The 15,818-nt window shown below is 48.1% G+C and overlaps 1 protein-coding gene across 1 annotated transcript in view; it reads right to left on the reverse strand.

Annotated features, from left to right (window-relative positions):
- Positions 1 to 3,894: 3,894 nt before the first annotated feature.
- Positions 3,895 to 15,818, reverse strand: part of LOC144153071 (uncharacterized) — a 58,371-nt gene continuing 46,447 nt past the window's right edge. Inside the window, exon 2 of the mRNA XM_077684717.1 lies at positions 3,895 to 5,349. Within this exon, the coding sequence (XP_077540843.1) occupies positions 3,987 to 5,339 (1,353 nt within the window). The 5' untranslated portion in view covers positions 5,340 to 5,349 and the 3' untranslated portion in view covers positions 3,895 to 3,986. The remainder of the gene's footprint in view (positions 5,350 to 15,818) is intronic.

Below are 15,818 nucleotides of genomic sequence, written 5' to 3' on the forward strand. Positions count from 1 at the left end.
GCGGTTACGACGCTTGGGCCTATTGCGCTTGTTGGTCGGAGGCCGTCGCGGGGTGTTCGCCGGAGGGGGCGGCGTGGTTGACGCGTTGGTGGACTGCTGGCGATGCTTGCGACGTATGCAGAGCCAGCCGGGTTCGTCGAGTTCTTCGGGAGTGGCGGCGCAGCCTTCTACGGCGCACTCCATGTTGGCGAGGAGAACGTCGGCGCACGTGCCGTTAAGGCGCCTGGCCAGGCGACGTTGTTGGGGCGCGAGGCGAAGGGAGGGGGACGCGGCGTAGCTTGCGAAGAACGGCACGCAGCTAGCGATGCGCCGGCGTTAGGGCTAGCGGGGAGCGGTAGCGTGGTCTTCGAATGGGTTGTCACTCAGGGAAATCTTGATTCCAGCTCGCCTTGGGTGGTATCCGAAAGGGGGTGACGAGCTCAATCGATGGGTGGTAATTCTGGGTGGCTGCAGCGTCACAGAAAGCTTATCTGGCTAAAAAAAGCCAGAACAAAGCGGGGGGCGACCGATCTGCTCGGCTGTCAGCTTAAAGCCATCATGGGATCCATCTACTGGAGAACATTCTTTTTCAGTTGGGAAGTCCTGCACTGTGCTCTATAAGGAATAGCCGATGTTATCAGCAGAGCGGCTCGATTCTGTGAAGTTCACGCACATACATGTCTCCTGGCAGCTTTAGTTCCACTATTTCATTTTTGGCATTCCCACAAACGGAAATTGGGATGTGTCTGGGTGAGCTCAGTAAAACCTGCTTCGTGCTATTTTGACTACAAATCACGTGGGCCTCAGCCTGTAAAAAGTGTTGAAATATTCCACTAAGTTGTGTAGGTGACATAGTTGAAGGTGATAAGCTGGAGCTTTTCGAGACTTTAGTCCAGTACATTAATGTAGCAGTCTTCACTGATCTATTAATCTCGATACGCGTGTTGGTGTCCTGCTGCTTCCTCTATGGACAATGGTTATCCAACTGACCTGTACAGACATTGACTAAGCGGATACTTGTTATAGTTGCTCCATGGCATCTGCCGAGATTTCTATTTGCAAATCTTAAATTGCAAAGGTAACCCTTGAACAGCGAGAGTAGCTACTCAGCAGTGTGTCTCTGTAGAGTCCACAAGGCCAAGAACCACACTCAGCTGCCAGAATGACGCCTTAAACATCCACCCTTCCTGGCAGGAATAGTTGAGGTGACGCGCTCCTTTTGACCACGGTGGCGCAAGTGCGGGAACATGACCATGAAGGGATTGCCCTCACCCGGCCTTGCCGATAAAGAAGTAGCAAGCGGAACTAGCCAAAACCGAAAAGCTGGGAGGCCAGGCTGGAACGGAAAAGAACGCTGGGAGTTGTGGACAGAGGAGGTTTGAGGAGCACTACGTCCAGGTAGGAGACTCGAAGCTCGTCGGGTTTTCACGACCCGAGCTCGAGAGGAGTCTTCCTGGTGCGTTGGCATCCTGGGGCCGAGGCGCGACTCCTGAATCGTGGAGGTGCGTAACGTTGGCGTGCTCCTCCCTTGGACGATTCGCTGCCCGTCGTCGACCCGAAGTGCCCGGTTGCCTCTTGTCCGCTGCTACGGGGCGCCCGATCGTGCACGGGTGACGAGCAGACCCTTGTATAGGAGGACAACAGTGTGTCTTCGTCGTTCCAGCACGCGAGACTTTATCGTAGCCCCGCGACGCCTCGCATCGCATCCGCACCAGAACTGACGGCCTGAGGACAGCGCCTCATATTGCCCTGAACCTTTGTTGGGGACTTTCTTATTGTTTTCATTAGATTTGGTATTCCTTGGGGTTATGTACCTGTTGGCACACCAAGTTGTAATTGCCTGCCATGTGTTAGTTGTTTCCGTGTTCCGTTTCCAAGCGCCCTCCTCTAATTATTGGCACTGTGGCAGGTCCCAGTCGCCACAGAATACCTGAGAACCTGCGAGGGAGTTTCCCCTTACCACAGACACATTACATTTCGCATCACTACTAGGCAGGTGGACCATCAGTAAATCTTTACCACACCAATGGCAGGACCTCTTCGTATGCCTGACCCGCGACGGTCTTCTGGCGGTAGACAATATTCTGGCGGGTCCCTCTCACTCAACGAGATGCTTTGCACGAGCCTGGGCACTTTGTGTAGCATACAGTTGACGTCGACAGCTGTCACATTGAGGTGAATCTTCCTGTCCTGGTGTTGCCTGAATGCTTTGATTTGGAGAGCTGCCCGGAACCTCCTGAATCATTAACTCAGGGTCAAGGTGTAGTACGGTTCTCCAATAAATGTTCAGTTCAGCTGGTCCTGAAGGTTTTCATACACGCTGGGCAGTGCATGAAGCGATATCTTGAGCAGAGCACCCATCTTGCACATCGGCGTTGAAAATTGCTCATCAGTCATATTGCTGAAAAAAAAAACAACTCAAAGTCGATCAAATTAAAAAATTAATTTGCTTCGTCCACACTGACCTCGAACGTACTGACGATGCCCTCTTCCGTACTGCCCATCATGTGAAGTGTCATCTACTTGGTTTACTTCATGCTTCACCCTAAGTCTTGATAACTGCACAGCCTCCCGATTGTTTGCGCCATTTAAGCCACTCGATGGACAAGGCGACGGGTCGTGATGTTGAATAACGACATACTCGAAGAACCTGTTCAAGAACTGCATACTTCAGGGCGTCAGTGGTCAGCACCAGGGTTTTTGCAGCTCTGGTCATTTGTCCCCTTGGGCAGTAGATGACAAGGTCCAACTAATCATGGCATTGCGATTCCCCATTATGGCATGCGAGGTATCCAGTTCATATGACCCTTACAAATTGAATTCCTTCCAATGCCCTAAGCTTCTGACATAAGTAGGGTTGCTGTTGAGTACCATAGGCAACAGGGAGACTCGAGAGCTAAGCAACAGCATTTATTCCCGAGAACGACCTAAGTTCTTCTATCTTCGTGCTAGCCAGATTGAGGCCAATTCATGTTCATGTCCAGCAATTACTTTGCAGATGCTGGAGACCACTGGCGGTCGAGCAGTCTTACGAAGAGTCCACATGCTTCCATGATGCTGTCACCTCCCATAGCAAATGCCATTGCGCTGAGTAGCGAAATATCAATTGAATTTTACTTCATGGGCCAAAGCAATCAATACAGGAGCTATGTGCGTCAGAACATCAGACTGGTTGAAGGTAGACACAACCGATGTAAACAAGTGCTTTTGGCACAGAGAAGTCCTCTTCAACAAGTGGAGTGGTTCATCAGCTTCCATATACAAGCGCAAACAGTTCTTGCGGCTGCTGGCACAAATCGGCTTCGTTTTTTTCTGTGGCGAGGCGAACACCAGTGCCAAGGTCTGAAGGGCTTGGGCTCAGTTAATACTGCACAGTGCGAGCCCACAACCAAATTCTATGCTACGAACTGGCAAATGAGGCTCGCAAAGATATCTGCTGTAAGCACATCCACGTGCTAACTAGTCTAAAATGCTAGGTTTTTATCACGAGAACCACGCCGTCATAGCAAGGACTCAAACTTGAAAAAGTAGTTCACAGGCTTTCCTGCTTTATGTGCTGAAACATCATTGAGAGCGTTGCGACTTCCTGGTTAAATATTAGTTTTTGATTAGGTGCTTTCCACATTTTCACTCAACCCACAGTCATTTTTTTCAGGGATCCATCACTCCAGGTTGGCTTGCATTCTGCCGTGGATTGCCTTCTGCATCAACCCTTTCGTGTACGCCATGATGACCAGGTGGTGCAGACCCTTGTCCGTAGCACCGCTGTCCAGGCAAAACAAAGTAGATTCTGGAAGCCCTATCAAGAAGCAGTACCACCACAATTGTAAAACTGAAGAATTGTATAAACTCACCTTTTAAGAAAATCCGGACTTACCTCGCGAATTCACTTAGTGAATAAGAGGTGCACACAAAAACTCACAAACGGCTTTATATTGACAAAGTACAAATGGCTCCTTGTTATGTGGACCTTTCACAACAAACCATGTGCAAGACACTGTTCAAGATCATTCAAAGGACAATACCCAGCCTTCATCGAGTTTCTCAAGCTCAGATGGAAGTTCCACTGGTCCATTCATCATTTCCACAAAACCACCCAAATTCACATCCACCTTGATGTTAATGCATGTAGTCTGGGAAGTGTCAATTGTTGAATCTGGACTATATGTCCCCTTCACTTTGTCACCGTTACAAGCATCGGCGGTACCGGTTGTTTCATTGGACTTGTGACTTGCTGCTGGCATAACAGTCTTCACTGGGCAACTGCTTTCTGGCGCCATCTGGTGATGAGGCACTGCAGGCACACTGTCCATAACTATTTCGGCAGACTCGGAAACGGTGCCCTTCCATGAAGATCGTGGCAGCTCACTGTTGGCAGGACCTTGGGCGCCAAAGTAAGAAGCCTGCGGTAAGCGACTTGATATAGAAATTGGCTTTGGTTTCTCCGGTTCGGCATCAGAGCTTGTAGGTTGTAGATGGTTGCTGACTTGACCATGACCCAAATTTGACATTGGTGCAATATCCCATCTTGTGCGGCATCTCCTCTTGAAATCCCGAGTCGTCCGGCCATCAGACTGTGAAGGATGCTCAACATTTGCGCATTTGGCAACAGCAAGTGGTCGACCGAGTGATCTCTCAAGCGCTTTTTTTGTCATTCCAAGGCTGTGGGGTTTGCTTTGGAGGATTTCAGATGATGCTGATTTACGCCCGCAGGTGCAAGGCTCTGCTACTGCAGCGCTGCCCTGCCCTTTCGCAACTGCCAAGATTTTCTTCGTGCAAGAAACGCACTTTTCCAGCAGTGAGAACACCGAGGATTGAGCATTCAATGTATCAGAGCACTCAAACTTCATCACCTTCAATGTCTTCATTGCATGCTTAGCTGGTGGCGATTCAGAGGCACGAGGTTTTAATAACAACCTTCTTATATCAGTTGGAGCTTCTGTGAATGCAGAAGGTGCTACTGGAATCATTGCGGAGGCCTCCTGTCTTTTTGCTCTGACTTCACGCTTTACAGGGCTACCAGATGGTGAAATATCCATGGGCAGGGTTTCATAGCTATCAGTGTTGGCTGAACCGGCCTCATCTCTGCACACATCCTTCTCTAACGTTGGCGTGGCATCAGCCTGTTGCGCAGGTTGGCATGAATCAGACTGGGGAAAACCCTGGCAGGCCTGATTCCACTGGGCTTGGTAGAAGCCATATCCTGGCTGTTGGGGAGTCATGTAGTAATGTTCCTGCTGAAGTCCGGGATGGAAATAACCTTGAGATTGGGGAAAATGTGGCCACGGCATATATGTACCCCCTGTGGCTTGGTAATAGTGAGCCCAGGCTGATGGATAAGGCTCTCCCATAGCTTGCATCACAATCCACCTGAAATACAAAATACAAGCATATAATTTCGAGAAATTGTGCCTCCCGTCATTTCTATGTGTAAACAAATAGGCCTAGAAACATCCGTGTGCAGTGTTGTGTAATGTATCCTGAGCATCAGTGAATTTCGATGTGCTCAAGTAGGATGAGTGAATTCCTTATTGTCCTAAACTTATCCCTACACATTCACTATATCAAAAACGGCCAATGAAGGCTCCGTTCACTCCTTGGAAGCATGGACTAAATGCATGTAAAATGCACTGGGAAATATTTTCTAGCCACAAACAGCTATATGACTTAAAAGTACAATTGAATTGGGCAAGTGATTCTACTCCCATTTGTGCTCGAAAACAAGGAAAGGTAAATTGTAGAAGTATTACTGACACGAAATTTGAAAGCTGAGATGACTATGCAAAAAGCTTCCTTTGTATTGAAAATTTCTTTCAGGAAGTTTCAACAGTAACCACTCAGAACATATTTTAAATGAAATGAGGAACCTCACTGGATACCACGGGAGTGTAACGAGGTCCAACCACACAAGGTGAAACACAAACGGCATTTCCTTACCAGAAAACGGTTTGGCTACCCTGGTTGAGTACGTTAGCCAGAGACCTCCCAAACGAAATTTTAACTTCACTTTTGGCTTTCAGTCTCCAGCGGCTGTATTGCCCCAACTCAAAGGTGTCGGGAGGCAAGCAATACGGTAGACGGTGCTAAGAATCTCTGGGTCCGAGAAGGATACCTAGCGAAGCCAGCTAATCGCTTTTACTAGAGCTACCTAGTATTCGGTGGGACATACCAGGGTTGATCCAGGAAAGTTTTGGTGAGGGATTTCCAATTCTCGCCACGGCGAACATTTTCCTTTATGGCGGCCCTTCTGAAGCTAATCGGTTAGGTGTAGGATTCTTGGTTAATAAGGCTATAGCAGGGAATGTCGAACAATTTTTCAGCATTAATGAGTGTGTAGCATCTCTCGTCCTTAGCTCAAACAGGAGGTGCATGCAGTAAAAAGTTTGTGCGCCAACATCCACTTATGAAGATGAGGTTGGACGTTTTTTACGAAGACGTTGAATTGGCAATGAATCAAAAAATTATACCCTGTGATCATAGCAGACTTTAATGTGGAAAAGAGGTACAACACTAGGAAGAGCATGCGGTGAGATAATTTGGCCTAAGCTCCCTGAACAGCCGCGGGGAAATGCTGGTTGACTTCGCCGCAGGAAAGATCCTTCGAATTATGAATACATTTTTCCGCAAATGAAACAATAGAAACTGGACTTGGAAAAGACCAAATGGCGAAAGAAATAATGAAACTGACTTCATTTTATCAGGCACTACATGCATAGCACATGATGTACAGATAATCGGCAGGGTCAAAACAAGTGAACACGGGATGTCGGAGGCTGCATCTGTCTGGATTTAAGAAGAGAAAGAATGAGGCTTTTAAGGCAGAGGAAGTGTAACCTGCCCTGTGTAGAAGAAAAATGGATCAACTCGGATTGCTAGTTCAGAACTCTGTTGTCCAATCAAGGTAATGATGTGGACACTGACAACAATCACTCCACGGATGCGTTCATTCTGTCAGCACTAGCTAGCCATCGGAGCAAAGGAGCCCAAATGTTAACCGAACATATCACAGAACACTAAACACCTTATTGAAAGGGCCGAAAAATATTAGACTCCAGTGCAAGGGATGCCGCGGTGGCTCAGTGGCTATGGCATTGTGCCACTGAGCCCAAAGATGCGAGTTCGATCCCCGGCCGTGGCGGCCTCTTTTCTGATGTAGGCGACAAGTGAAAACGCCTGTGTGTTCGAGATTTCGCCGCACGATAAAGATCCCCAAGTGGTAAAAATTATTCCGGAGCCCTGCACTACGGCTCGCCTCATCACCTGTGAAGTGGTTGCGCATTAAACCCCACATTCCATCAATGAAGACATCAAGAGCGGATTTCGTAACGTTTCCCATGATTTCTTACTAAACCGCAGGCCCCTCTCCATGCTGGGAGATGTAAAAACAAATGCTTGGAAGCTTCCCTTGCCAACCACACTGGTAGTGCAGATCACCCACTTACACATACGCCCTTTTCTAAAGCTCCCTCCAGGGCAAACCTGAAAGCTCAGTGATTTCTCCTTTCTCATCAAAATCGCTCCCAAAGATCTACCTCAGTTACCGAACAGTTCCCCATATGCTGAAGAGCTGCCTTATATGCTGACGAGCTCACCAGACTAATTCAGGTTCCATAGACGAACAAGAATGCCTTCAACGAGCCATCGCCAGCACCTATCACGCTAAATGCAACCTGACCTGCTCCTTGGAAGAAGTGCCCTGAAACCCTACGACAGTGAACTTGGGCCGCTCCATTCCTGTGGTCACCCTTTTTAGGATACTTGGTCTTGTAATCCAACTAGACAGTTGGTGGCTCACACACGATACTGGCCCTTGAATGCAGTTACTAAATTGACAGTGTAGTAGCAGGCCAAGCTCGCTGCCGGGCTGACTTCATCCTTAAAGGCGTTCCTCCACCTCCTATTGAAATGACACAAGTTAACACACCACCCACCAATGTACTGGTCTAAAAAAGCCAAAACTATCTGCTTAAATAAAGCATTCCTTATCGGTCGCCTCATTTTGAAGATCCCTACCTGTCGCTCAATAAAATGGACACTTAAAACAATTATACAAAACTACCTTCCCTCCTTACCCATATCTCTGCTGATAAGTTGCTACACTCAGGTATGCACACCTGAACAGAGCTACTATAGCTCAACATTTTAATTTCAATGCCCCAGGTTTATCTACTGGCTTTAGTACCTAGGAAACCTGACTTATCTGACACCCACTCAACGTCCTGTCCTGACACGCCCCTAAGCATTCCCCATACTGCACATTCGCATTTCGGTCACCTCCAACCATGCAACCTGCAACCACGCACTCACGGCGGCCGTCACAAAGACCGCACTACATTCGCGCCCACTACAAGCATTTCCCCGACCCCTCCTCCATTGCTGGCAGCATGGTACTGCAAGAAAGCCGCGCACGATGCGGTCCGAGAGGCAATACATGGCACATGGCCACTGCCCCCGACTCCCTCGTCAACCATGGATGCCACCCTCAACTCACCTATGATATTCTCACATACGAACTAGACACAGCTTTCCTCCACCCCCCCCCATCTCTACAAATGCTGATGGAATAACTCAGTCAAATTCAAACGTGCACCTTCTCTCAAAACACATTTTGGCCCTCGATCTCCCTACACCTCACTCACCACATGCGAATTTCACTCCAAACGAAGTACTCTCTACCACACCATACATATCGGAATGCTCCCACACATTCCACCTCCTTCCTCATCCCCCTTCACAGAAGACGGCACAGCTGTCCAGCTCTGAACCCGACTCCCGGCTCCTAGGCTAACGACCCACACTGCGCCACCTGAGCCGAAATTGACATCAATTATTCAACTCAAGTGAAAACCAATGCAGATATGAAAGTACAGTACTTCCTTAGATTTAGTTGAATTTGCTACAAGTTGAAGCTGACATTAAAGGTTATAGGTTAAAACAGAGTGCCCACGTTGTTGTCCGCCCTGGCTCTGCCCCAGGGCCAGATGGAGTAACAAGCAAAATGCTCCGTAACCTGGACGACCCCTCCATATCGGCTCTTACATGCTATTTAACCCCTTTTGGAAGTTCGGTCATGTCCCCCCGCATGGACGCACCCCCAGATCACCCTCATTCCGAAGCCACAGAAGCCTCTTACCATCGATCACCTCAGACCCATCTCACGCACCTCATACACAGGTAAAGCCACGAAGCCATGATCCTTTCTTGCCTCACGCTCCACCTTACATTTACTGATGCTCTTCCACATTCAATGATTGGCTGCAGGCCAGGGTTATTTAAGACGTCCTGCTCCAATTATCTCGAGACGCAACACCTGCTGCCAAGCGCGACACAGCAGCAATATTCACTCTGGACCTCCCAAAAGCCTTCGATCGGGTCTCTCACGGCACCATCACGCGCGGCCTAGTCAATAAAATCGGGAAACGCACAACAACGTGCGTGCGTTGCTCACGGCGCTCACGTCATTTCTCTAAGTAGATTTCAAATCAAAAATTCTCACTCTTCTTCCTATTGACAGACACCCTGCAAGGGGTTGTTATCACCCCTCTTTATTCTGACTGCTCTTAATATTCCCAAATGGCTAGAAGTAATACCCAGCCTTCACTACAGCGGGTATGCAAACGATATAACGCTATGGGTAACAGGCGGTAGTGTTGCACAAATTGAGGACACCTTCCAGCAAGGGGCCCAAATGGTGGTCGAAGAAGCTCTCCTGGTGGGCATTGCCTGCTCACCTACCAAATCAGAATCGCTCCTACCATCTAAATACGGACTGTGAAGCTCCCCAAACATCGCAGTTTTCCTAGATGGACCCCTGATCCCAGAGGTGCTTGCTCTTAAAATGCTTGGGCTTGTAATAAAACGCAGCGGAGGCAACAAGCAATACATCTTAAAATTAAGCTCCCTTGTAAATCAAACAATTGGACTCCTTAAAAAATTTCCGGTGGAAATCATGGACTCAAAGAACAGGCAAGGCTACGACTCCTCCAGACATTTGTCATTAGCCGAATTACATATTCCCTCCTCTGACTCCCGGTCACTTGTGCGGACCTGGCCTAAGTTAATCTAATTACGAAGGCATACAGCGCAGCACTGCAAATTTCCCAGAATGCACCACTGCCAAAACTTGAATGCCTAGGGATCCACAATACGGCTCAGGAGCTGATTGAAGCCTGGCCCGTCAACCAGCTCAACCGACTTTCCACTACTTCCACTGGTGAGCCCATTCTAAACCATTTGGATATCCGTGCACGCGAGCTCTCCGACCCGAAGGTCCCTATCCCAAGAACTACCTATGCCTGTCTCCGAGTTCGTCCCCTCCCGCGGAACATGCACCCTGAGTACCACAGGGCTCGCAGGGAGGAGCGAGCGCGAGCACTTCCGAAGAAATTGCCCATCCGCCCAGACATCGTGTATGTTGACGCAGCAGAATACCGCAACCACGATGGCTACGCCCTCGCGGCCATCAACAGCCAAGTTCAACAGCCCATTACCTCTCACCGGGCGTACCACCTCCCCAGCAGCGGCGGAGAAGGCTGCAATAGCACATGCCTTAAAAACTGGCCTACTCCAATAATTATAATCACACATTAGAAAACGGCCATTCAAAGTTACGCCTGTGGGTCAATTTCCGTCGTGGAATCCAAAACCCTCTTCAAAAATACCCCGATCTCTCCGGTTAAACTTATTTGGACCCCAGCGCACACTGGTCTGGAAGGGAATGAGGCGGCCCATAATGTGGCATGCAGACTTATTATCCGTGCCGGGGCTAGCCTCACCCCATACCATGGTGCTCGATCCGCAAGGGACCGACTAATCACCCATCGCGACATATTCGCGCATTACCGCATCTCCCACCGCCCTTATCCCCCCGCTCCTCCAAGGCTCACCAACTATCAGGAACCCCTCTGGCATCTCCTGTAAACCAATACCATCACTTGCAGGGTAGTACTCCATTGCATCTGCCTTACTCAGTTCAGGGGTGGAACAGGGTCCATGGGTTTGGGAGAAATCCTGGAAGCAGGCAAAAGTGCCTTTGGTAGCAGGATTGGAGCAGCCAGAAAGGCATTTTTGGAGCAGATTTGGAGCAGCCAGAATTGCCATTTGGAGGAGATATAACACCATTCGACAGCACTATGGTGCCTCTCTGATCTCCGTACAGGCCGCTGTGCAAGTCCCCCTGCCGAGTACCTAAGGCGGTCTACCATGCACTAGAACCCACTCTAAACCAGGAACGCAGTTCTTGTACTATATCTGGAGGTTTACAAAATGCATGCAGAGTCATCTACCTTCGGCGCCAGCGAGTACGTTGCATTATTACCGTTTGAAGGCCAAACCTCGCGCGGATAGTCGAAAGAGATCAGATAACAGGCTTTGCTTGGTGTCGAGCAAACGGCAGTGTTTATGGGGCCCCACGGCGGCATTCCGTAAAACAAGGTGTTTGCTTGCATATTTTCTATCGAACAACGGTTTCACTGCATGCAAAGCTGAACATAGCTTTTTCTTTACCTGTCACAGGGATCCAAGAGTCTGCGAACTTTCGCCGCAGACAACGTACCTAATAGAGCGTGTCAGAAGGCCCTATTAATATTATACCCGTACCACACGTACACGAAAAATGACATTAAATGCTTAATGCCTTAACTTTTAATGCCATTAATTTGCTGCTACACGCAAAAATCTAATGCCATTCGCTTAAATGTCATTTTGGTTTAAGGAGTTCCGCACAACTCATTTACCTTCGCGAACGCCTTAAATCTGCCTACTCTCGAACGCGATGAGCACCAAATGAAGCCACCGAAACTCTCAGCACCAGAGTGTTGACGCGGAAATGTAGCTGAACTTCGAAATATGACGATTTTTTGTGCACAATTGGTGGCGAAGTTTTGAAGAAGACGAAGTTCACTAGAACAGAGGCAAAAGTAAGAACATCGCGTTACTCTTCGTGTTAAATTTTTCGGATTTGGCTACCGCTGGCCGGCGACGGCATGCTGAAGCCACTTTTAGAAACGGCTCCCACCATTTTTAAGAAAACACTATTTCTCATAAAATTTTTTTTCGCAAAAAAAAAAGTTTTAACGCTTCTAAGGCGTTTTTCTGTACATTGAAGTCTTCTAAAATATCAGTGAATTTCTCTCTTTGGTCATGATCACCATCATGCCTAACACACTTAATGCCTTTGCGTTTTCGCGTGTAGCACGGCCCGCCCAATTAATGACATTTGTTTTCTTAAGGCCTTAAACACTTAATGTCATTTTTTGTGTACGTGTGGCACGGGTATTAGACCATCCTCCACTAAGCAAAGCTAACCCCAAAGTTGAATTGAATTGAAAGTTGATTTGAATTGACTTTAATTGAAGTTTATTTGTTCTTTTCTGAATACAGAAAAACGGGAGGGGGGGGGCAAAAGACAACCAGCATCCCTCCGTGAAGCAGGGAGCTTATTTCAAGTTTCAAATTCATTTCCGTTTCAAGTTCACGGGCGAAAATGAGTACATACCTCAAAGCAAAAGTGCACCGAATTAACAAGCGAGGGCAAAGCTATAGTGAACTAAAATACTTGGGTAGTGGAAAAAGCAGCCGCCTCCGCGTGAGGCACTTAGTGTCAACCACACGAGGTGGCGCTCGCGTGCCCCGCCCGAGCGCCTTTTCGCCTCGGGTAGCAGCGGGCAGGCGTGCGTCGGGGGCAGTTTCCGCGGAGGTGAAGTTCTTTTTTCGTGTAAAAACCGTTGATAATGCTATTAATGTACCAGGGTTTTTATGGGAGAGGTAACTACGCCGTGTATTTACTGTTTGCTCATTTTTTCATCCCATTTGGCCAACCGAGCAGACCGTGCCGTGCTTTAACGATCGAGTTCGCTATCACGCCGAAACTTTTTTCTTCGTTAACAATTGTTTGATGATTTTGCTATCGTATTGTGTCAACTAAGGCAAGAGTGGCGTGCTTTAAGCTGGCCAGCATACGTCGCTTCTGTTTTTTTGTTGTTTAACAACCACGATTGCCTTTCCACGCAGCTTTAGTATGCGCTTGTTTTTTGCCGAATGTAATGCCCAGGATTCTGTTGAATTTCGGCCAGATTGAATGCCACCATTTTAAATTTTTTTTCCCTGCTACAGCATTTTCGCGCGATATCGCAGCGCAAAAATATGATTTTTTATGCATTAAGTTTTGAAAGCTCTGGGTATTTATTGTGTGTGTGAGTGTGTGCGTGTGTGTGTGTGTGCGCATGCGTGCGTGTATGTGTTCGCGCGTGCGTGTCTGCATGCGTGCGTGTGTGTTCGCACGTGCGTGCGTGCGCGTACATGCGTGAGTGTGAGTGTGTGTGCCTGCGCGCGCACACACACACACACAAATTTCAATAAGCCTGAGCCCGCCAGACTGTTTCCAAATATCAGCCCGCGTCCTACAGACTAAATATGAGCCCGAAAAAATTCGGGCTTCTCAACCTAGAGCGAGTATATATTGTTACGTTCGGCGTATTGACATCACGACGCCCGTCTGCAATGCTATCGGGTTCAGTCACCCAACGCTTCCGTCGGCCCATTATCGCAAGTTTTCCTCTCCCCTGCCCTCATCGATGGGGAGCGACCCGGCTTTGTATGCGATGACGCGGCGGAGAGGGACGCTTCTGCTGGACACAAGGCGCTTTCCGCGGCTTCCCGCCGGCGAGGCAGGGAGCGATTTACATAGACGTGCAGCATTGCTTTTCCGGCGGCAATCGTCAGCGGGGGACTGCTTTGTTGTGGTCCGAGACGCTGCTATTCAACGAGTACTCCACGCCGGATTATCGACCGGGTCCGGGCGTCCTCCCAGCGCTTCAACCATTGCATCATCAGGAGTCAACTGAACATTAACCTGTGCAAAGTGTCATCTCTTTGTGAGTGTGTGGACGTCAGCTGAGGCGCCCCTGATTGGACCATACTGACGTCAGTCGAGGAAAGGGGGAAACGGGGCGGACCCAACCTGGTTATTTAATCTCGTGCGCGCAGGAGCGCAAAACCCTGTTCACTCAGTCAAACGCCATGTAGATATCTGTACATAAAGTTTCTTTCGTCGCCCTACAAGCCCCAATGTTTGCCCCAACTCCGGATCAACGTACGCCACCACCGGTCACGCTACCAGATCCGCAACAATATATAGATATATCGCATTTAATTTGCTCAAACTTGGACCGTGCTTTTTACAACACACACACACACACATACACATACACGCACTCACACACGCACATACACACGCACGCACGCATACACACACACACGTATCCTGACATAGAAAAAAATATTTTTTGAGTATATCAGCGAAATATATTTTTAACGGCGCCGCAGGGACCTCGCACTTCGATTTTTTTGTTTTTCATTTAAGCTAAATGATCAATGCGGAAACTTTTTGCCATCAACAATCAGGAAGACACTGCATGTATGCGCTCAGGCGAGGACGTCCCAAAAATTGTTTGTTGAAGCCCGAGCCTGGGGCCCGAGAAAATGCGTGCTACCTGGCCCGGGCCCTGCAGTGCACTAATCCACGCAACACACAATACGTTTTAAAAACTTCACTCAAGTCAGCGAAAAGCATCAACATGCGCAACTGTACGTAGTTCCCAGAAAAGCTCCACACGGCACACTTAATAGCGCGATCATTTTAAAACTGCCCTGTTCATTGGAACTCTGGTGACACATTAACATAAAATAATTACCGCTTTAGAAATGCACAAGTTCATGAAATATACTGCCAACGTCTTGCAGATGTACGATAATTATGAACAGTTAGGAACTCAACCAATAAAAGCAGGGTAAAACAAATCGCAAATTTAAAATATTTCTAGCAATCACAAATTTATTAGGGGTGCAGTCCCACCCCACAATATTGCACAATCTTTTCAAACTGCATGTGCCATGGCCCTTCTGCAATTAGAGACCAGTCGCACGCATAACACCCTGTCCGTATTACCAATAAAAGACAGAATCAAGAACACCTAAGGATCAGTGCAGTGCCTGCTAGGCGCCTCTTGTAATTACACACAAAAGTGACCATGTGCAGCGGTTAAAAAACGCCAAAAGAGCGCGAATCACCTAACAGCAGCATAGCGGCACGTCGGTCAACGCACGCCGCTTCGGGATCTCCTCGGGCGGGGCACACCAGCGCCACGCGCGGCGGTTAACAAGTTTGGCTTCAAGGGCGCCGTAGGGAGCAGCCGCTGCTTTTTCCACTGCCCAAGTATTCTAGTTCACTGTAGCAAAGCGGCCAAGACCCTGTTCGTTCAATACATGCAGCAACGCAAAGTTGTGGGCAGCAAAGCTAAGATCGCCAAAAATGGGCGACTAAATTGATGTTAACCTCCAACTATAACTTTTCATGCGGATATTATTCTATTTGTGATGAGATACAAATTACTTTATGCCATTTTTCATTGATTGTGGCGCATGCAAATGCAACGCACAACCATGCAAATGCACACTCAAAATTTCAAACAGATGGCGCGTAGTGCCTGCTGCCTTATAGAAATGCCAAAGCCAGGTTCGATAGCTGCTCATAGTCTTGATGAAACCGAAACCAAAAGTGCATTGATGAGACCAAAAATACGATGTTTCAGCCAAGTTTTCGGGCGCTCGGCATCATGGCGGTCGTATCACGCGGAGGTGAGTCTCTAGACATTTTTTTTATTATTTTTAGTGCCAGATAGATGAAAATTAGTAGCCTTAATGACCTTCTACGATGTTTCAAATATATAATTGGTTCTAACATAGCTTTATTTGCCCATGAAATACAATGTTATAAAATTTATTGAGGCATTCCTTACAGGGGTTAAGAGCAATTTCGCTTGATCAAACTGAATATATGA

The sequence above is a fragment of the Haemaphysalis longicornis genome, unplaced genomic scaffold, assembly GCF_048455015.1.
Source record: "Haemaphysalis longicornis isolate Haplotype H1 unplaced genomic scaffold, Haemaphysalis longicornis Haplotype H1 scaffold_9, whole genome shotgun sequence".
In the NCBI taxonomy this organism is placed as follows: domain Eukaryota; kingdom Metazoa; phylum Arthropoda; class Arachnida; order Ixodida; family Ixodidae; genus Haemaphysalis; species Haemaphysalis longicornis.